General features: G+C 40.4%; 1 protein-coding gene across 9 annotated transcripts in view; it reads left to right on the top strand.

The window, feature by feature from the left end:
• Positions 1-23,634, top strand: part of LOC140701239 (uncharacterized) — a 133,537-nt gene that overhangs the window by 32,784 nt on the left and 77,119 nt on the right. For 4 of the 9 annotated variants that reach the window (XR_012080207.1, XR_012080210.1, XR_012080204.1 and 1 more), the window contains exons 2-4: positions 3,196-3,289; positions 3,569-3,689; positions 4,401-4,675. Coding sequence is in view for 1 of the 9 variants with exons in the window: in XM_072976662.1 (XP_072832763.1) it covers positions 8,866-8,891; positions 10,233-10,356 (150 nt within the window). In the remaining 8 variants the exon portion in view is untranslated. Of the gene's footprint in view, positions 1-2,778; positions 3,034-3,191; positions 3,290-3,568; positions 3,690-4,400; positions 4,676-8,770; positions 8,892-10,232; positions 10,357-23,634 lie in introns of those variants that run through there. The other 5 variants (XR_012080208.1, XR_012080206.1, XR_012080211.1 and 2 more) reach the window with 3 other exon arrangements.

Here is a 23,634-nt window from a genome sequence, read left to right as displayed (position 1 = left end):
GAAACCATAAAAAGATTTTTTTCACTAATTTTAGATCTATCTTAGACACATTATGTTTACATAGCAGAGTAACTTATCAAGTAGATTTGACAAGAGGAGTGTAATATTGATTATTTGTTTTAATTGAAATATTCTACCTGGGATAAAGTAATCAGTGCCTATAAATGAACAAATATGTTTGTATTTCTATGCAACATGGGAGCAGACTTCATATGTTTCTATATAATATATATGACTGTGTGTTTTAATCTTTCTGTCAGTGTTTTAATAGTTTTTCAGCAATTTTGTAACTTTAGAATTCTTCTAAGAAAATCACCCCCGATTCTAGTGCAGTTTGTACTGTGTATCCTGTCTTATGCATGGGATTCCACTGTCCCCTCAGTGAGGAATTTCTCTCCTATTGTGTTAGTAGCAGAGTTAAAGGAACTGTGATTTCTAGGCCTTTGCTCTCCATGTGTTTGCAGTTGGCTGTCAGTCACGATTTTCCCTTTCCTGAGTTTTCATTGTTATATTAGGATTTCTGAAAATAACTATTAATATGTTGCATTGGTCTCCCTAGAAACTTGACGTCTTAGTGCTTTTCAGTTTTCAATTTATGAAAAATGCAAATGCACTCTTGTTTTTAAGTTGTCCTTTTTCGCTAGATATTTGTTTATCTCTTTATTGATAAAATAATGTTTTCCCAATGAATGAATCTGTGTGCATGTTTTAAAGGATAACTTATTTTTTATTTTTCTTATTGTAGCAGTAATATTCATTGTAGAGAATTTAGTAAATAAGGATAAACACAGTAATAACTTCACAATGGCCTCTAATCTCACCTGGAGGTACAGTTGTAAGGTTTGAAATTGAGAATTACAAGTCCTCTCAAATTGTTCTTTTTCAAGTACGTTTTGTTTACTGAGATCCTCGAATTTCCAAATGAATTGTAGCAGCAGGTAGTCAGTTTCTGCAGAGGAGCCCGCTGGGATTGTGATCGAGACCACGTTGAATATACGAATCGCTCTGGGGAGCACTGCCATTCCAAGAGCACTGTCTTTTGATAGAGGAATGTGTGTGGAGTGTCTGTCCTTGTATTTAGGTCTTCTTAACTTTTTTTTCAACAATGCTTTGAGTTTACAGAGTACTATATTACTTTTTTTATCTTTGCCTTTATACTGAGGACAAGTGTGCAAGTTACCGGGATCAGAAATGTATTTGAGCCCCGCAACTTGCTGCCACCATGCATGCTGCGCTCTTGCTTCGCCCGCTGTACAATCTTGCACAGAATACGACCTCAGTAACTCTCTCTTGAATGAATGATTATATGATTGTTGGATGATGCTTGAGAGTCATTGTGATGATTCTTTCCCCCAGCCTTTCCTCAGTCCTTAACTATGCCCTTTCCCTTCCTAAACTCCAGCCTGGGTTTCAGCCTGCCTGTGGCATTGATTTTCCCTGTTTGTGGACTCTTCCTTTCACTAGTTCACGATAATGTTACATGTGGGCTGTGGAAACTTGCTAGATGTCAAGAAAGAGCAAATCCATTGTATGCTAATATTTTTAGAGTGTGTTATTGTTTTATCGATTGAAATTAAATGAGGCTGCCCCCTGAGCCCTCCCGTGAGCTCTTTTCGCCTTCCTACAGCTGATACTGCTCTAATTGCTGCATGTGCCCTTTCCCCAGCTTTGGTTTTGGAATTGAATAAGTCACCATCACTGGAGCCCTCTCTTTAAAAGATAAAGAGAACATTTGCTCCTTCTCCCTGTTTGGGGACTTCGATGAGATGAGATCCCAGATAAAGAATGGAGCCCCACCTCATTCTGACCTCCGCTATTTCCGTTCATTTCTTCACGGGAAAAGAGTACTATTCAACAGTATAAAGATTAATTGTAAGCTAATGAGATAGACAAGACAACCGATCATTTATTAAATACCCTTTCATGATAGAAACAAATGTATTATACACACAAACAGCACACAAAGCACGGTAGTACCATGGTTACATTCGTGGGACCGAGTTCGATTCCTGCTCTGGAGTGACAAGTCCTGTGTGATGGAGAACTGGTAGGTTGGCTTAGCCTCTCCAGAACTGATTTTCTGTCCTGCAGAGACGGGGCTCGCTAGGCGTCCCCCCCCCCCGTAGAGGTGCTGTGGGGTGTAAGTGACGCGCGTGGGCAGCCTGAGCACAGCTGCTCGTTCCTCGTAAGTGCAGGGTAGCATAGCTTTTGCAGTGACGGCTTTATGACCGCCCCATGTAGACTGTCAGTGTTCCGAAGGGATGCCTTGTGGTTTGGAGATGGGATTCTCACTTCTGTAAATACCCAAGTATAGTGTTATTGGGCCTTGCTGATTTGAGTCTATTCTTTAGAAAGTACATATTGTAGATATATTTTTCAAGCATGCATACTTTTTTTCTTTTACTATTTAAAGTTCTACCCTCTCATCTCTTGGTGTTACTTTTCATGGAATCCAGGAAACAGTCCTAAGCTACCTGCCTCTTCACACTTTTCCGTGGTGGTTTCCTTCCCTGATTAGAAGAGGTTTTTGCATAGGAAATTTTATTTTTTCCCCTTTTCTTGGAGTCTCTCTCTCTGTCTGCCCATCTCTCACCTCTCAATCTGTCCATTTCTCAACCCACTGATTCTTCTGACATGTTCCAAAACGCATTTCAGGCAGCTTACAGAAGAACAGATACTAAATAAACAGGTGAGAAAATGGAGCCAAGTTCAGACAGTGAGGCTAGGAGGCGAGCCTGTGTGAGGGTTGCAGGCGTGAGACACACGCCTCTGCCCTGTGACTTATAAGATCGACAGCAGCAGTGTGCTTCAAGCTCCCAGCAGACACAGGGAAGCAGGGTTTGTGGGAGATGCTTACTGGCTGTGAAATAAATAAGTGGCTTAGGAGAAGCTCAGCCTTTCCAGCTACTAAGGCTCAGGAGAATATTTTGAGTGTCTTCCAAAATCAGAGTATGGCATCTTTTCTTTTTTCAGAGTTCTATGTATAGTTGGTTACATTCTATACCTGGAAATTTCTCCAAAACTCCTTCCCACGTGAGTCCCATGGCTCGGGAATTCGGTGGTTCTGCTCATTGACGGGGGTTGGCCAGAAACAGAAAATGAGAGCCTCAAAGGAGCCTGGGATTTGTCAGTTATGTTTTGTCAGTGCTGTAGGGTTCAAGAAATGCTTTCACCATTTCTCTCCATCTGAGGCAGCAGCGTGATGTCTTACCAGCATCAGGAGCTCAGGGCCACAAGATGGTGGGGGTTGACTGCACTGCCGTCAAGACAGCTGAGCTAGTCACTGCAGGTGTGGTTCTTTTACATACTGCATTTCATGTTCTTTACTAGAATGTTTCAACAGGGAGTTAATTAACTGAGTTAATTAACATTTAATAAATATGATGCTTTGTTGAAAAGACAGTTATAGGCAGAATATAAGCTGTGAAGTCTTTAAAAACGGTTTCATTACTGAAATTTCATTTGGGTAGATACACAGTTTATCTTATATATGCCTCTCTTTTAAAGTAACAAAGAAACAAGACAGAAAAGGCAGAGGATGATTTCTGTTCTTCCTCTCGGCTTGCAGGTGCCCTCACCCCCAGTAGCATCAATCCAGACACCAGCACTGACACTGGCCGTGCTCAGAACTGCCTCAGGCCTGAAGACACTGCTGACAAATAGAAGGGGATCATGCCCTGTTACAGCAGGTGCTCTCAATTTGTGGGTCCTTATGTAACTGCATGGTGTTAATCAGGATCGCCCGTCCTACATTTTGTGATGCTGCTGCCTTGTCTCCTAGTTACTTGTTTCTCTAAGTATTCTTGTATTATTCTCCAATGCGTAGTACTACACACCTAAAAATGCTTTTTTTCAGATGAAAAAGAATGTGCATTTAAAATAATAAGTCTGAAAAAGTGGGCAAAAGAGGCTTTCCTTGTCCCGCTATTCAAAGATAATAATTAACACATTAACATGTATTTTCGTCAGTGTGTATCACCTCTGTCATAAAAAACCAGAGAGCACTCTGTGATTGTTTACTGTGTGGACACCTCCATTTTCCATTCGGCTTTTTATATGTTTTTCTACAATATTCTATCTCCTCTGGGATGATTTTTGATGACCAGTATAGCATTCTGTCTTGTGGAGGCATCGTCCATTTTACTTCGGACTTAAATAAACTTTTAAATTCCAAGTATACTTAACTGAAATACTGAAAAGAGAACTGTGGTGGTACAGGAAGGCCCTACCTCCCTTCCCCTTATTTCCGAAGATTAAAAGCTGTTGAAAATTTGGTATATATATTTCATGACCTTTATGCCTATGACATACATATATACACACATATGAGAATTCCATGTATACGTGTGTGTATATATGCTTTATTTAAAAATGAGACCATACTATATGTTTTTCTGCAGCTCGCTTTAATCACTCAGGTGTATATCATAGACGTCCTCCCACTCCAGACTCACCCGGTCCTTTCAGATAGAGTGGAGGGGTCTCCTGATTTGCGGGTGTGGTCTCTTTCCCACGCACACCTTTGGTGAGAGAATGCTGTGGACAAGGCCCTGGACCACGGCAAAACGCCGGCTCCCTCATTGCTCGCAGCTCGTCGTGATTTACCGCATCATTGTCTTGATGGTGGACAGTTAAGTTTTCTCCATTTTCCACTGTCAGAAAGGATATTTGACTGGCATCCTTCTTGTACAGACATTCCTGTGATCTTTTATGAGTATTCCTTTAGTTAAGGCTTCTGGAAATTCAGTCCCTGGATGTGACATTTACATTCATCACAGACTCCTTTCAAGTGACTCTAGAAATTCCTTCCATAGGGGAATGAAAAGATGCACAATTACTTATGTAACGAATTCTCTATTGCTGGATATGATTTCACTTCAGTTTTTCTTCCCACCATTGTAAACAGTGCTGTGTAAATGCCCTGATGGGTACATCTTTTTGGACTAAATTTGTTTTTTCCTAAAGGAAACGATTCGTAGAAGTGGTGTTGAGTCAGTGTGTACGTACGTTTTTCAGAGTTTACATATCCATTGACATGTCGTCCTCTGAAAATGTCGCTCATGGTTTCTTCTCCCACAGATGGACACTAGCTAGAATATCTTTTAAAAATATTTGCCAATATGATGAGCAAAAGTGCTTTTTCATTGTTTTAGTTTGCATTTGATGACCAGTGAGGTATTGAGCATTTTTCACTCATCAGCCATTTGACTTTTTTAAAATGAATGATTCCTTTTATCCTTTGCACACATTTAAGTGGGGGAGCTTCTTGTTGCTTTGTGAAGCTCTTTGTATGTTATGAACATTAACTTCTTGTCTTCAACAACATGTATCACAGAGCTTTTTCTTGTCATTTCTTGCCTTTCATTTTGTTTAGGAGGATTTTTATTTTGGTAGTGTCTCAAAATATTCTTATGATAATAAATGTATTCCTTATGGGTTTTATCTTTGACATTATTCTTAAAAATAATTTCTTATACTGGAATAAATCTCCTCTGTAGGTTTTTTTTTAATCTCTAAGATGGAGATGATAATAGTGCTTGTTAATGTAAGGGTAAGTTGAGTTAATAAGAGCAAAGTGTTGTATTTGCTGTTATTAGTACTTTTTAATATTTACATCACTGTCTGTAATTTATCTTGTGGTCCTTATGAGAGGAATAGTATTTATTCTTTCCAGGTGATTCTCAGATTGTCTCAGGACAATTATTGAAGTCATACTTTTCTCTTTGATTTGAAATCCCACCTTTACAAAATACTTATATACACTAGAGTCTCTTTTTGAGCTCATGGTTCCCTTCTGTCAATCTGTCTTTCTTACTCCAGCACCATAACTTACATATTGTAAAAATTTATTTAATAATTGGCAGTCTGAATTTTTTTTGATTCTTTTCTTCCATCCCAAATTTTCTTGTCTAGTATTATGATTTTATTATTCCTGAAGAATTCCAAAATATTTTGTTCAAGTTAAAAAAAATCAGATTGGAGTTGTCATGGGATTTTTTAGTAAGTTTTGAATTATTCTGATGAGAACTTGCATCTTTACAAAACTGCTTTCCTCCATGCAATTTGTTTATGTCTCTACATTCTCACCTCTTACTTTACCCCTCAGTACAGTCCTGAAGTTTCTCCATTTAGAACATGGGCATTATTTTTTAACTTATTCCAGATTATTGTTTCTGTTTTTGTCAATTTTGTAAGTGAAAATTTTTTGCTATTATATTTTTAAATGCTTAAAACTGAAATTTAGAAAGGAAGATTCGGTTTGTAAATACTCACTTTGTAATTTGTCATTTAAAATTGTAAGTATTAAGTAGTTGTTCCAGAATCCTTTCTTTTTTGTTTTTAAAAATTTGTGTCAAAGATTCTCAAAATGGTCATAGCTAAGTAGTATAGGTGGGGAGACAGATGGAGAGAGGTAGTGTGGCTCATGTACAAACTGTGAGCAGTGTCATGGCTGCCTTTAGGCTGGAGAAACCACAGAAGAGCCCAGGTTAGACAAGGAATGGCTTTGTATGCACTTGAAAGCCAGCTTTCCTACCTGTATGGTGAAGCCTGGTGGGCGTGGCAGGTAGATGATCAAGGTCTGATCAAGGTCATTTGCTGCACAGAGCGCTGTGTCTGTGAGAAATGGTGACCATTGCCATGGGAAATGCTTGGTGCCAGGAACAAAGCAGGGGAGCTGGGGAGCCTGTGTTAAGGATTTTCCAGTCCTGGGAGTGGGAAGATCAGACTCTGCATTCAGATGTGAGTTTGAATTAATCCTCTTTAATTTACTGGACCTCTGACTTTTGTCAAGTTATGCAACCTGTTTGAACTCCTGCTTTGTTGTCTCTCAAAACAGGAGAATTACAGCCTGCTGCTAGAGTGTTTGATCAGGGTAAATGATTTGTGTCTATAAGATGCCACATACAGTCACAAGCTCAGTGAGCAATGAGCTGTCCCCTCTTCTCCTGCAACTCAATGCTCGATAAGTCATCAGCGGAAAGCGAGTCCCTAAATTGTATGTGGTGCAAGGAAGAACAAAACTAACGTCTTGCCTTTCCCTGGCAGTATTCTTACTTCTTTGCTTCATGTACCTCTTTTCTCCTTCACTCTCCCCTTTCACCTCCTCCACCAAGAGCCTGAGACTCTCTCAGAACACTAGATTCAAATTATTTAAATGTTGGCTCATTCCCATGAAATGACAGTGACTTAAAAAAAACTGTACACATCCCAGAATTCATTGTATTTGATTTACACACACACACGTGCACACACACACACACATCAGGCTACCTCCCATTTGCTGAGGGAGAAGCACCACTTTTACTGAGTTTTCATTTACTGAGCGTGAGAGCAGTCTCTTAAGCAGAATTTCACCTGGCTTCGTGCATGGTTTTTTAAATTGGATTTCTGCTTTTTGTCCATAAAACTATTCTCCTATTAGAAGACAGGAAGTGGAGACATAGATAGTCTGCTGAGATATTGGTGTTATCATATTTGAGTTTTAATGGACATAAGACAGCATAGAGTCATAAATTTTTATGGATGAGAATCCATGATGATGTACCTTGGACAAGAACCTGGGTCTCCTGCCATCGTGTCCACGCGGGTGAAGAGGCAACTGGGTGGGGGATGGCAGGGAAACTGCTTGCTTGAGTTCCAGGTTCTTGTTAGTTTTCATTGCTCAGCTGCCTTTAGTTTATGTCCATGAGGCCTCTCATGGGAAGGTCACTATGTCCTGAGAGACTGAGTTACTAATCAGCAGAAAGCTCTGGACCCACTCATATTTTCCAGAGTTTTTCTGCTGACCTGCTGACACTTTATATAAATGAGATCTAACAAACTACTGGATATAAAATCCTTATTGTTATCATTTGCCCTCAAGTTCAATAGGAATGGGGTGCTGTCTCAGGCTGTCTAAGGCTAGATCTGAACAAAGATAGGGTGATAGGCTGTGCTGCTGGACCCTCCCCAGTCAAATGGGATTTCCACCTTAGTTTTTAGAATCAGGCAGATGAGTTCAAATCTTGTCTTTATCAGTTATTAGCTTTGTGACCTTGGGGAAATAACTACTTTTTGGTTCCAATTTTCTTTATCTGTAAATAAGTTCAGTATTTATTTTAGGGTTTTTGTTTTAGAATTGAATGAGCTAATTCCCTAATTTATTCCTAAAATACTGATCACATGATTCTATGCTGGTGCCTTAGTAGTTGATTACTAAGGGACACAACAGTGAGAATGGGGGTGGGGCCCCTGGATCATACAGCTTATATTCCAGGATATGCTTGTAAAAGACAGGATTGCAGTGGATTTTTAGTAAATGTCCATTCCTTTCCTAATCCCCATTGATTGTGTATATATCTTTATACTAATATATGAACAATTTTTTTGCAATTTAAATCTCTTTGTAGTATTTAAAGAATGTAGCTATAACAAAAATACGTGAAATAAAATGACTTGACTTTTATTTTCCTTTCAATAAGCAAAACAAAATAAAATAGAAAAGAAAAGAAAAAGTATTGAAGGAGTAGAAATAATTTTATTTCCGTGGAATCAACTCCCTATGTTAAGTTTTTCCATTGTGTTGTTCAACAGCATATAAAATTGACAGGTTGTGACTTCAATGTTGATAGCTAGGTGAGTATAGTTTCTTTTTGTGGTTGTCTTTGATGAATTATTTGCACTAGATCATAAATGATGTGCATGTTACATATTGGAAACAAGGAAACATTGGAGACATACTACCTCCAATGCAGTCATTTTGTTACCGAGTCCAAACTCGTTCTGCTAGCCGCATGACAGGCCAATAAACCGGGAGATGAGGTGTTGGAGCAAGGAATAGTGACTTCACTTGCAACACTGGCAGACCCAGAAGACGGCACACTGATGTCCTGGAGAACTATCTTCCCCAAGTAAGAATTCAGTCTCCTTTTATACTAAAAAGGGGCGGGGTTGTGGTTGGTTGTTGCATACTTCTTGCTTTATGAATTGTTTGTCCTTTGAATCCGCTGTTCTTGCAGCTGTCCACGTGGATCAAATCATGGTACCCCTGTAAAACCTCCAAAAAAACAAAGGCTATTCTCTAGTATGCAACTTGCCATCTCTACAGAAGTGCAGATGAGCTAACATTTTTAAAGATCAGGGCCAGGAGAATAGGCTTTCCTGTAGATTTCAGGCTAAAGGCAACTTTCTTTTTCAAATGGTGCAGAGCTACCAAGTCTGAGCCTAGGAAACAGGGCACAGGTTTAAACCCAAAGGAACAGATCTAACATAGGGTAAAAACAGTTATATTTTATTACAATTCCCTCTCCAGCTTCATAGATAATTTTAGTAAGAAACATGAGCAATTTTGTATTTTTGCTTCTTAATAACCGATAAGTGGACCAACTATATTTTGTGAGCAGGGGTGCTGTGCAGGCATTGGGGTGACAGCAAACTCTTGTTGGGGGTGGCCGACCCTGCAACATCTCTGATGCCCCGTGAGTGTTGGTGAGGGTCCCTGTAGCCAGGGGCTCTCTTCAGGAACCAGCATATGGGCATTGACCTCTGGAGACCTCTTTTTCGGCTGCAGGAATTTTTTTCAGATATTGAGATTGAAAAATCACTCCAGCTGGGAATAATTAGGGAAAAAAAGAAAAGGAAAAGGGTTTGGAGTAGAGTAGAAGAGTAGGACATAAGTTCATGGAGCCTGAGTGCTTGGCAGCGGGGCCTCGGGAGAGAGGGGAGCAGAGGTGGGGAGGGGCCTGGCTCCGGAACCAGCTCCTGTAATTGTCCCCGCGCCCAAGCCACATAGCTTTAAATTGGCCTGGGCCACCTCTCTGGGCTGGATATCACCCTGGGCAGAACCGTGGTATCTGTAAAGTAAAATGACTTCACAACTATTGCACAGAGCTGCAGGTGTAAGAGAGCCTAAGCCTGTCTCAGAGTGCAGTGGACATGCGGAAAGGAATGGCAAAATTTCCACTGACAGTTGAAATTTTGTTAAATAGCCTGCTACATTTGTTTGCATCACTTGAATGAATGCAGGCATATTTCTGTGGGCATTTATAGGTTCACTCAACCCCACCAGCCCCTCTTGCCCCCATCGGAGAAGGGCTTTCTCAAGCACAGTGCCCCTCCTGCTTGGGTGGAAAACGCTGCTGGTCCTTGCCTGGGGCCGGGCTGCTGCAGGGCACTGAATCCCCGAGGCACGGCCTGTGAGACACGACAGGAACATCTCTGCCCTTGACTGGGTGCCTCTGTTTCCCCTGCAGTGTAAAAATGCCGGTGACTGAGTTAGAAGCATGCTTCCAAGCTGTCCATGTCCTTGGCATCCAGAAGCGGAGACTGGAAGCTTCAGAATTTATCCAGAATGCGGTCTACATTCACCTTCAGCAGGTGAGTGTATGTCTTTACACAAGTGGAGGAATTACTGCAGTTTTCCTGGAACTTTCTCACTACAAGTCCATTTGATTTTTCTGTGCTAGGATTCAGTATGGCCTGCTAAAAACTCTGGAGTGAGATCTTGAAACCCTGATGAAGAGCATTATTTATTTCATTTCTCTATATGATACTCTTTTACTTTTAAAATTCAGAATTTTTGGTTGTTTCAGGAATTTTTTGGGGGGGCTGGAGAATCAACTTTGCGACCTGTTGCTTTGTGCCTCTCACCTGTCTCCTGTCACTTGTGAGGCGGTTCCATTTGTGACCCTGTCCGGGTTGTTCATGTTATAAAACATAAAGCCTGTAAAAGTACAGTCCCTTTTCCTCCGAAGACATTCCACAAATACTCCTTTAACCTGGGTGTGGTTTTAAGAAGACAGAATCTTTAGAATATGTCCTTGCAGGTTGCTAGTGCAAAATCCCAAAATCAATAGTCTAGCTCAACATCTAAAATCTTTCTAATTTACCTTGGAATTGTATGGATAAGTGAAGCAGTTTGCTAAGAACTCAGACCAGGTTTAGAATACAGGCTGGTGTAGCTCAGCAGGTCCTCCCAAGCTGATGCTCTGCCAGAGGGCGGGGCCGAGGGGAGAGGGCGGGTCCTGCCCTCCCTGAGGTGACAATTTCATGGCAAAGACTTTCACCTGGTGAAGAACTTGGAGTTTCTTCTAAGAAGAGTGGGTCTGAAAAGAGTCCAAAAAGCGCGGGAGTGACACAGTCCCATTTGTCTCAAGTAAGGGAGAGCGGCTGTGGGGCCACTTAGGAGACTCATGAGTCCAGGTGGGCAGTGTTGGTGGCTTCCACTTGAGCGGTGGGACGGTCAGTGTTTAAAAGCGAACATATTGAAGGCATGTTTAGATGGCAAAAAGGAAAGGATGAAGGCTGTCTGTGAATGCAGGATGGAGTAAGGCCCAGGTTTCTGGGTGGATTAATGAGTTAAATGATGGTCCTTCTGTGCTCTGAGGAGGGAAAGCTGCAGAGGGAGTTCTGCGGAAAACTGATGAGTTCAGCTGTGGGTAAAGTGAAAGGTTGTTAGATGTGTGGTCTGGGAGCTCAGGTGAGAGCCAGTAGTGAATAGGGGGAGGTGAGAGGGACTTTCAAATAATTCTGTCTTGTGAACATACAAATAAGTATGAGTAAGGACACAATTAACACCTCTATATTCTGGATTTAAAGCCCAGTAACATTTTGCTATACTGACTGCAGAGGCTCTTAATATTTTTTAATAGAAATAAGTAGAAACAAAATAGTGGAGTTAGTGAGCATCTTAGAGTAGATATGTGTCCTTGTATGTATTTTTATACCTCATCTGTTTATAACCATAATCTACGAAAAGTTATCTTGCTTAGCATAAGAGTTAAACACAGGGACGTGACACACATTGTTGGGGGTTGAAGCTGATCTTCTCGGGCAAATTATGGACCCTCTCTTTGCCTTAGTTGCATCGTCTGTGACTGCCCCAGGGCCCTTCATCACAGCTGATTTCCTAGAGTAGATGTTGGGAGGGAGGCTGCTGAAGGGATTAAGAGGTGGCAACTGCTAGGGATATTGAAAAGAGAGACAAAAACAGATTAAAGCCGATAAACTGAGTACAAATACCATCTAAATAGAAGGAATCCTGCAGTGTTTTGAGCCGCTTATCATAAGAGAAAAAAAATCACGTGGATCCAAAGCTCTTGAGCATATGAGTATTGTGGGTGGGAGGGTGTCTTTATAAAAGTGTTGAGAAAAGGCCTCTTTGTTTTCCTTGACATAACCAGTAAGGATGGGGAGCAGAAGCGAAACCCTCTGCTTCACAGTTGAAGGTGCTGTTTTGTGCGAAACTGACCAAAGTTTGGAAACCAGTCATCAGCGATGCTGGCAAATGAAGAGGCTTCTGGATTGGGTGGGGCACTTGCTGTGACTTCCAGGTGACCTGCTGGCTGGGGGCTGTGAGGCGGGCAGTAGTTTTGCAGGGTGGCCCGGGCATAATCCCTGGCTCTGATGCTGCTGGTCTGATTAACAGATCTGGGCGCACACTGTCCTAATGGGGCAGCTCGGGATGTGGCCTGGGACACCTGTCGTGCTGAGAGCGAGAAGAGGGCTCCCCTGAGGGGGTGTCCCTGCGGAGATTGGAAACCTACACCTGCAGGGGAGGAAGAGCCTCTGAGCAGCGGGCCGGATGCACAGGCAAGACCAGCCTGAGCAATGAGGTTTCCGGGAGCCGGAAGTCATACAGTGGCCCAAACGGCCTTATTCCTGAGAGACTGGAGGGAATAGATGCTGAAAAGGCAGGCTAGGGTCAGACCCTGTGGTGGGTTATGAGTGACAGGAGAGGACTGTTCAGGCAGGCATGAGAGAACCCTGTGGGCGTCCCAGCTGGGGTGTCACGCCAAAGGGAAGAACAGAGTTATAGACTTTGCCACTTATTAGCTGTGTGACTTTGAGCAATATCACCCCACATCTCTCTCTATATATATTCATCTGTAAAGTGACACAGTGACAAGGTCGTGTCATCAGAAGTATTAGCTTAGCTCTGATCCTCTTTGTCCAGTCCTGTCAGTGCTTCCCTGCAAGGTTCTGCAACGGCTGCTTTTACCCTGAGACGGGAGGGCTTAGAGGGACATTGTAATACCCGAGGGCAGGAAGGGGTTGCTTTAAAAGCAGACATGTAACCGCCTGCAGCTGCAGACCTGCAGGCAGTTTGGTTGACGGTCCTTGAGAGGACTTTGGAGGCCTTAGCGTCGTCTTAAGTCTTGTTTCCCCTTGGGGACCGGATTTGCCTTTGGGGATTGATGTTGAAGATTTGAGCTTCTGCAAAGCTGTTTTCAGAGATGTGTATATACGTAAAATATCATATAAAATAAAATGATTTATTTAACGTGTCTGACTTTGTAGCTGTTAGGAACAGCTCTGTTGGCCTGGTCTCCACGGTGGACACCAAGGGTGAGCAGAGCGTGCAGGAGGGCAGGCAGCCTGCAGTGCTTCTGTGGGGTGTTCTCCCCAGCAGGGCGCTCTGCTGAGTTGAGTCTTCTATGAGTTTGGTTGCCAGAGGAGCAGACAGCAAATTAATGAGTTCTGGAGGGATTGTATAATGACAGGAAGAAATAGGAACCTGGAGATTTTCTGGACTAAAACACGCTTTTGGTTCCTGATTCAGTGTGTTCCATTACAGAATTGATGAGTTGTGTCTATTCTGGAACGTCATTGAAATAAACGTTCAGCCTAAATGTTAAGGGCTTTTTTTATTTGGCTGGAGGACTCGAGCCGGGATGACAGCCTCTCAGATCACTCTGAGGGACTGCTCCCAAGAGGTAGGGGAGGAGCTAGGATATATAGAAGCATACAACAAGGACCAGGTAATTGGAACAATAAAATATTGCTTGTTATCTAAAGAAAACCAGATATCTCAAGTTCAAGTATTTACTGCTTTTCTATGTATGGTGAGAAGCAAACATCTGGGTCATTGAATTCATTCTTTTGGCAAGCACCTGGCTATCTAGGGCCAGTATCCTGTCCTTTCTTACTCTGAGTCTGCTCAGATGGCACCACTGTGAGTGGCTGACAGGCCGGGCTGCAGGCATGTACTCGCTGGGGGTTGGCAGCAGCCGCTGATGACTTGGATTCAGCATTCTTTGTTTACTGTCATGGATGCAGTATTTTCATGGACATTGTGGTATTTTCATTCACAGTGCTCCCGTTTGGTCCTAAATTCGACCAATATTTTGAGAGACATTTCATGACCAATTTTGTCCCACGGTGCTAGGATGGCTCATTCCTAGTTCAGGTGAAGAATCTTCTGAGTTGCCACTCAAGGTGTTAGTTTTTTTATCAGGCCCTGTTGATACTAAAAGTTATCTGGATCACCTGTCTTACTAGTCTATTATGATCCAGAAAGTGTTAACCCTTCTTTGCTCATTTCCATACCTAGAATCACACTATTATATTTATTTTATTCAGGGTTATAAATTTCATCTGTTTCTTCAAGATGTTTAGCCATCATCAATCTTGTGGGCCTAGTTACACATTGGGAAATGTAACAGACAACAATTTTATAAAATAGACAGAATATAAATAATACAGCTAGTAATGTTAATAAAGTCACGAGTAAGAATTTAATAGTCGAGAAGTTGTATTTTTGGGTTAAAATTTTGCTTGTGTTTCTGAGTTTGATCCTATGAGAAAGTTCATATTTATGGTCAGGGTCAGAGCAGGTATTAATTGGCCAGGTGAAATCTCCCACTTTGTAAGATCAACAGTGGCCTAAACAGAACTATAATTTCTTTTTAGAATAACGTTTCTGAGGGCTATCTAGTTAGAGCCTTGGAGTAGGGAAACCCACTAAGGTAACACAGAAGTACTAGACATAGGTAATTTATCATAAACTTAACAAGTGGAGTAGTTCATAATCAAAGGTTGGATAAATTATCAAAGTAGTTGGTATACAGTCCTGGTCCGGTGTCTTGGGTCAGCTGTCTAGCTCAGATGACGTCTTCTTCTCATCCTGGTCTGGTAGCTTTTTCTCCATTTGGGCATTGTTTTAAGGTGAGCAGCGCTCGATAGGCCAGTGCACTGCAGGGGATGTTTCTGATAGGAAATGAATCCGAGACTCCGTTTCCTTCAGCTTTGGTTTGTATGGTCTAGTTAAGAGTACCTGAAAAAGGGTCCTTCCATTCAGGTTGGAGACAGTTCTTTAAGTCATGCCTGTTGCAGTATGTATAATCCCCTGGCTGCAGGTCATGAGGCATTGGAACTTTACCCAAGGATAGATTACTGAGCTTCAGAACAAACCTAGAGTATCCTTTTCATAATTCAATTAAACTGTACAGTAATGTGACATAACAGCAAGGAATGATCTGGGAAGTGTCTTAGTAAATATGGACCTCAATTAACAAAACTAGAATTTAATATCCACTAAAATATAATTTTTTTCTCTCTTAAGTTACCCTCAGTTTTCTCAAATATAGCCAAATCAAGATTAAGTTTTTACAAGTTAAGTCTGATTATTTGATCATATAGGCTTTTTTAAATTGGCTGTGTTGGAAGTTTTAATACGGAGTCTCAGGGTAGAATGTTAAGCTTTGCTAAGGCCAAGAAAGCCACGTCAAGGCTTTTCATGGGTTTCTGCCTTACAGATTTAGGTAAATTCTTTTCTCTTTAAAATCCTTAAAATACCTTTATACTCCTATATCTGTTAGGAGATGATCTCCCTAATTTGATAAAGCCACTGGGGACCTAAGTGTTTTAGTCTCTTGAGGGATCAGATAGAGAGAAAAGATAACTGTTCCAAGTGTGATTACATAGGTATAATTTATCAAATTGCTGTGAACCGTAACTAGCTTAAGGAGAAGAGATTCTTTATGTCTGGGAAACAGGTTAAAATCCAGTAGTATTTCAAACAATATCAAAAATTATAACCATATTCAACAGGTTAATCAGTCCCATGTAACTAATTCTTTTAATGAGAGTTTTCATTAGAACTTTAAAATGTCTTACCCAGTTTAGTTCACTGCTATAGTGTGAAATTTATTAGAAATCAGTAAATCTCCTTGAAGAGAAAGCATTTTGCAAAACCATCAGAAGAAAACAATTAACTGTCTATAAATGACAAAAGATTTAAAAGCATGGTTAAACACCATTACACTATAATCAATAAAGAAACATGTTCACTATACCCATAATTATCACTGGTAACATTTCAGATATACCAGAATTTTAGGGAGTCCATATAATTTCTACAATATCTATATTAATAATATTGTCTCATTCAATATAACCTTAGAAGTTTTATGATTCATTTGACAATTCCATGTTATTTAAAATGCCAAATGAAAATTTATAGTTTAAAATCTCTCTTTGGGATATTTCAGGGGCCTTCTGTAGCATCCCAAACTTAACTGGAGATTAAAAGAATTTTAATTAATTAAATTAATTTTTATTTAATTAATTAGAATTTTATATTTGGGGAGCTTTTTGAAAGATTTCAGAACACTTGGTCAGATAAACATATAGATCACTGTAAAGTAGTACTAATTCATTAACAAGAAAATACGTCAAATGTAAAGGCAGAACAGATCAGCTAAGTGGTATAAGAAGTTTTACAATCTGTTACTGAAGGTGGATTAACATTTTAAGAAAATTTTTTCCTCTTAACAGAGAGAAAAACAATTCTAATCTTGTACCAGCTTACTTCTAAGATTCATTTACGTTGCCCAATTTGTTTCTAAACTTAACCAATTCTGACCATGTACAAAACTCTTTCCTCGGGGTTCCTTTTCCACAAGCCTTCCACAGCTTTCTATAGTTATATTAGTGTGTCCCTTATTTTTCTTCCATTCAGAAGTAACCAGGTTCAGGAGAAAGTCACTATTTTTCATTAACAAAATATAATTCCATTCTTATATCTTCCTTTACATATTTATATTACTTTCCTAAGATACTGAGATCATTCCCTTACTAATAGAGACTATTTCCGTGTGGCACCAATCATATATTAATATTTCTATACACCTTTAGTTTCACTGTAAGAGGAAGTTAAATGTTAAGTAATTCGTATTTCAATGTTATTTTATCTGAAAATGGCATAGCTATTTAATAAAATCTTGTAATTTAACTTAATTTAGCACAACACTAGAATCTAAAGATACCAAACATTTAGAGATTATCTTAAGCATACATTTTAAAAATATATTTTAAATATTTACCCAAAGCTCTCATCTCATTTGCATTTAATTTACTTAAAATGTTACCACAGCACATTACTTTTATTTTTTTTAACAAATCTGCAACAGATATAACAGGATCTTATTTGACTTTCATTAAACCTAGGTACAGTAAAGGTATTATACATAATATTGATGACTTTAAAGATGTCTATATTAATTAGAACATACTTAAACTAAACAATATCAAATATTATCTTAATATTGAATATTTTCCAATTCACATGACGCTGAAAGTCAATTTGTTCAGTTTTTATTATAAAAATTCTTAATGTTTAAGCTCTTATATTTTTATGTCAATTAAGCAGAGCTCTTTGACTTTGATTTTTTTTTCTTTAGCAGTAGAAATATCTCACTTCTATAATGTGTACACAGGCTTATAATCAGACAAAAGCTAGAGATCTCATAGCTTCACTTTAAAACTTACTTATAAGATAGGTATAATAATAGTTGGAGTAAGCTGAATTTGCTTGCTCAAATCACTAAGGCTTACTATTTATGAAACAGACAGTTAAGATTTCTTCACAAAGTCTGAAGGACCCGTCAGAGTTCTGAGTTCTAAAATGCCAAAAATTTCTTGGCCTCAAGTTTTATTTCGTTGAGCTAGTTAAGCTCAGTCCTAGGTCACTGTTTGTTGTATTTATATTTCTGATCTTCAAGACAAAGACACTCTCTTCCATGTCCCCAGAGAACTGCTCTGTCACCCAGACCCAATTTTACCTCCTTAATTGGCATTTTTGTATCAGTGAGAAGAGCTGTAAACAAAGAATTCCATGTTTTAAAACTTTAAGGTTTACTTAATTATGTCTTCCAAAACTTGCATAATGCATTTAGTAAGGTCCCTTTTCCTTGTGTTATAAGTTAAACCCAGGGTAAACCTGTATTTTTTTATTAGCCACTCAAATTAGTTTTTAGTTTTACATTATATTGGAAGGCTTATGTAACTATATTGGTTTATTTTAATTTGTTCAATTAATATTTTCAGAGGGACAGATATGTGCCCAGCCTTATAATACCAAGAAGGGGAAGCGTTTTTCCTCTGAAACATATGTATCCCACAACATAAGCAAAAGTTTTGCATAAAGACCATTTAAATATACCAATTTCACAAACTTTTATCTCAATTTTATTAAATCTTATACCTTTAATTTTTATATTTATTAAGTTTAATCAATAATTCTTATTTCTAGAAGGAGTGCAAGAAACCTTTTTTTTTTTTTTGTGCATTGTATATAATTTTATAGAAGTCTCTAGGATGCCCAAGTTTCAGCCAAAGAGCTTAGGCACTTCTCAGTTTTTAATTTCATTAATTGGTCTGTTATCCCAATTATTGATCAAGTATTTCAGTCTATATATACATATATTTTAAACTGTGGTAAATAAAATGGACTTGTTTGAACTTTAATCTTGGGGGGGAGTAGGTGAACTCTTTGGCCCTTTTTTTTTAACTTTACGTTGTGTAGTATCAAAACCTTGTTTGTAAATCCAAAAATGTTCATTTTATTTATTTGATTCAAAATAACCATATAAAAATATTTATCCTTTTGGGATAAGCCACTTATTTTTTTTCGACATTTTTACAATCATTTTTCCAGTTATTCAACATAATTAACATTAATTATCCTAAATTTTTATTAGCATATCTAGAAACATTTATCGGGAAGGAAAAACACAAATGTAGCTTTTCAAACCAGTTTTATTTTTTTAACTAAGTTCTTAGGTTAACCATTAGATATATTTTTCTACATTTAAACTTGATTTTAATAGATACCAATAATACAGCTGTTTATAATGAGATCTCTTTAAACTTTCACCAATTAAAAAGTTTTTCCAAATTAAAAAATCCATCATATGGCCATCAAATTATATACAAATATATATATATATATATAGTGATTTTAAACCAATAAGATGAAGAGGCCCTTCCACATGAGAGTCGGGGTGTTGCCTAAATGAAATTCAAAGGTTTACTCTCCAAAAGCTAAAAGACTTTGTGGTCCAAGCTGATGCAACAAAGTTTAAGATGACAAAATATCTGAAAATTGGTACAATCAAAGAATTGCTTAGAATCCCAATTTATTTGCATGGCCACCATATGTACACAATACTTGAAACTTTTGTATGGCAGAGTCCAAGGTTTCCTTTAAAAAATAAACTAAACATACATATACATACATACACACACTTAAAACACACAGAGAAAGATAAAACATTTACATTTCAAGGACACGGGAAGAGAAATCCAAGTTTCCCCTAAAGGGGATTTTGTTTTTATAAGTTCAGAATTCCAAAAAATGCTTTTATCAGTCCTGGTTAGTTATTTTCAGAGTAAGTTTTTTTTTTCCTTATTCCCAATTAATGTTGTAAGTTTTGTATGTACATAAACCTGGCTGGGGTAATAGTTGGAGACTGGCAATCTGTCATTTCTTTTTCTTTTCTTTTCGTTTCTGTTCTTTATTTTTTTTTGAAAGTTCTATTCCCCATTGTAAGGTCGGGTTCTCAAAATAAATTTGCTAGTAAGATTTCCCACAGGGACAACTCTGTGGCATGAAGCCTTTGTCTCTACCAATCCTGGAAGACTCTCTGTCACCCGAGAAAGCTGTCACCAGCCAGGAGGATGTTCCGAATTTTGGAGTTGAAAGTTTCCTCATAAGAGTTTTACTTTTATCCTGAAAAATTCAATGGAGGTAACCAAATTGAGGAAAATATTAGACCAGACTCTTACCTAACCACTCAGTCCTGAACCCAGTGTCTTTCAACTTGGACTCACTCGGGATGTCTCCACTGGGTGAATATTTTCCTCATATGTTTCCACCAGCCCCCCTTTGGACATATCCTCAAGGTGGGTATTTCCTATTACCTTTCAACCAGGCCCCACCCAGTATGTCTCCACTGGGTGGGTAATTCACCTCAGTTTCTTTCAACTGGAGGGCCACGTACCTGGATACACCGCCAGATAAAACTTAGGATCATCAACCAATATGTGAGATCCGAGAACCAGGAGAGACTCACCCAAATTCATCTGGACTCCCCGAGGAGGCGGATGGGCACAAAGGGCCACTGCTGGTACCAAGGCTCCGGTTACTCGGAGAGTTCAGGTGGAGAGAAATCTGCTGTGGTGCTTCATGGTGTCCAAAACTGTTGACTGAAATACATGTGCAGTCTAAAAGTTAAGAGTTATGTTTTATTTGGCGGGAGGACTCGAGCTGAGCGGACAGTCACACAGAACTCTATGAGGGACTGTTCCCAAGAGGTTGAGGAAGAGCTAGGATATATAGGAGCTTTACAACAAAGACCAGGTTGTTGGAACAATAAAAGATTGCTTGTTATCTAAAGAAAGCCAGGTATCTCAAGTTCAAGGATTTAGTACTTTTGTATGTATGAGAGGAAGCAAATATTTGGACTCACTGAATTCATTTTTTAGACAAGCACCTAGCTATCTCGGGCCAGTAGCCTGTCCTTTCTTATTCTGAGTCTGCTCAGATGACACCATTGTGAGTTGCTGTAGCAGCTGGGCTGCAGGCCTGTCCTAGCTGGGGGGTGGTGGCAGCCTTTAATGACTTGGTTTCAGTATTCTTTGTTTACTGTCATGGTTGCAGTATTCTCATTCACATTGTAGTATTTTCGTTCACAGACTGATTATGGATAATCTGCAACCTTGGAAAGCAACCGAGATGGAATTACTGCAGGTACCTTCTGCTTTAATAAGCCGTGTGCAAACATAAACATGGAGGAAGCATACACTTGGATTTGGAGGTGTAGGGAAGGGTTTCTGCACATTACAGGAGAACGCAATGCAGAATTCCTTAAGTCCAGCTTTCTTTACTGTAGTGGTTTCTGAGAACAGTTTATGATATTTAACCAACATTGACAAACGGTGGCACACATTGCATTTAAGAGCTGGCTGGCTGCAAACTTGTATATTGGACAGGTGGAATTCATAGGCAAGTGGTCAGGTGGATGGGAGAGAGATGGAGCCAAGGCCTGGGCCCAAATTCCGGTTTAAATCGCCATTTCTTCACCACAGGGCCTTGGAATAGAATGCAAACTCTCTTAACCTGTTGGTGAATCTGTGAAATGGGCATGAAAATATTCGTTTCTTCCTGGGATTGTTGTAAGATCTAAAGAGTATTATAGCACACATGAAGCACTTAACTCACTGACAGTTAGCAGCGTTCACTGTGTGGGGCCGCCCCGCTTAGCATGTGTCAGAGCCGTAAAGGCAGCGTTTGTCTGTTGAGGATGCACTTGTAGCCCCTTGGCTAGGTTATGAATTTGGTGATTTCCTTTAATCCTTGTAACTCTATGTGCCATGGACAGTTATTTTCATGGACAGATGAGGAATCTCATGGTAAAAAGACTGTATAATTTGCCCAAAATCAGACCATAATTTTGGGTTCAGTGGCCTCGGTTCAGCATGGGCCCCTGGGCCTTCTCCCCTCTCTGTTCAGCACCAGAGCCAGATATGGAGTCGGCTGTTTCCCTGCCCAGGGTATCCGGCAGGCCGCAAGACACATCTGGCCCTGTGCTGCTTGAGCAAAAACTCCGAGGAGAGACAGTTACAAAAGTGATAAACATAAAAACAGACGACAGCAAATTGTGATCAGCTCTGAGAAGGAAAGGAACACGTCTCGCCGTGCAGAGCTGGGAGCTTTCCCGTCGGGGCTGCTCTGGGGGTGTTCATCTCAGCTAAACAAGTTCTGCTGCTGCACCAAGGCAGGAAGGCAGGGCGCCTGTGGCCAGGTAGACAGGGCCTCATTGATCGTACTCATTCCCCATTAAGCGGCAGCTTTCACAGGCACTTACCTAGTAAACAGATGTGGGCCATAATCATCACGCACTTTGCTTGGTAGTTTTATTTGCCCCAGCTTTGAGATGAGGTCATTGAAGCTGGGGAGTTTGCTGCATGCCCGTGATTACCTTGCAAATACCCCAACTGTTCTTTCAATCTAGACTGGTGTGGCTGTCATGCCCCAGCCCTGTGAATGGCATCGTGTAGCTTCTCCCAAGTGGCCCAAATGACTGACATTGATATGCTTAATTCGTTGGAAATGGTATGTGACAATAATAGAAAAAGGTGGTAAGAAATTGTTTGGAAAACTGGAAAAAACCTATTCTTCCCCAGCTGGGGGAGCGTAACCTGTATCATTCACCCTACTCACTGCCTGTCACCTCCTCCCTGCCGACTCCGTGTTCAGAAGCCACTCTGAGCCTTGGGAGAACATTTTGCCTCATGACACTTTTGACTAGGACCCGCGACATCTCTGTCCCTGGTTAACTCTCTCTTCAAAGCCATTTAAATTTTTTGCAGGCTCCTCCACTCAGATGTAAGAATAGCCTCTTTAAACTTCTTGATGCAGCTCCGTAATGAAGATCTTGCGAAGGAAACATAGCCAAAACCTGGGAGTTATGCACATAGTGACTGCAAACTCAGCACTTTGTTAGTTCAGAATCAGAGGGGTGAGTGACTCAGGAAAGGCTTTTTTAAAGTAACAAGGGGAAAGTGAAAGGACGCAGGCTGTGTGAGAAAGAAACATCTCGGTCACAGACAGCAAGGCACCTGTGTTCAGGATGGGGTGTGGCGAGTGCAGAGTTCTCACTAAGAAAAGAGTGGTGTGATGGGAGCGAGGACAGTTGGGTACTTTATTGGGGAGGAAAAAAAGTGGGCTGTACATTTCCTTGTTGAACAAGAGGATTGTGACAAGATGTGCTTGTATTTTGGAGACAGGGGTTTTGTGGGGACAGGCCTAGGAGTATGCTGTATGGCTGGGGAGTCAGCACAACAGAGAAACACAGAGAACTGGGCAGACCCCAAGACCCATGCTGGGGGAGAGACTGCGCACCAACTGGAGCCCTGGAGGCTGATCCTGTCCCTTAGCTGTGGCCTCAGACCTCGCTTCACAGCCCAGTCCTGTTGATACAAGAATAAAAAACGTTGGGCATGAGACGGGGTGTGTCCCAGGCTTTCGTTGAGCCCCTGGGATGTGCCCCACCAGATTTTGTTCCTTAACTTCATGCAGTAAAGAATTCAAGAGCAAGCCAGTGTTGAGTAAAGGTAGATTTATTCAGAGAGATACATTGAAATGCAAGAGAAACGTCAAGATGTGTGGGGGTTTGATGCTCATATTAGAAGTAGGTACACACTCCACAGATTTTGGGCCTTCCCCAAAGAGGGAGAGAGAGTGGTGACCGCGAGGTGGCGCTGTGTTGCTTGTTTTCTTGGGCTTGGTGGTTTCATATGCTAATAAGTAGAAGGGCCAGCCCTAGGGCAAGGGGCTGGGATTCCCAGGGAGTTGGCAATTTCCCACCCTTTGACCTTTTGTGGCTATCATTGGGACTGCCATGTGCCTGGGGCATGTTATTCACCACGTTACTATTACAATGGATGTTTACTGAATCTCAAGATCTGCTAGAAGTTAAATCTCTTCATCCTGAGCCTCAAGGCCTATTGGGGGTTGAATCCTTTAACATTTTGATGTTAATTGCTGTGGCCTTCCTTGAATGGCTGTGCTCTTCCCCTTCCATCCTGTCT

Source organism: Vicugna pacos, chromosome 14, assembly GCF_048564905.1.
Source record: "Vicugna pacos chromosome 14, VicPac4, whole genome shotgun sequence".
Lineage (NCBI taxonomy): Eukaryota > Metazoa > Chordata > Mammalia > Artiodactyla > Camelidae > Vicugna > Vicugna pacos.
This window is presented reverse-complemented; position numbering and strand designations above follow the sequence as displayed.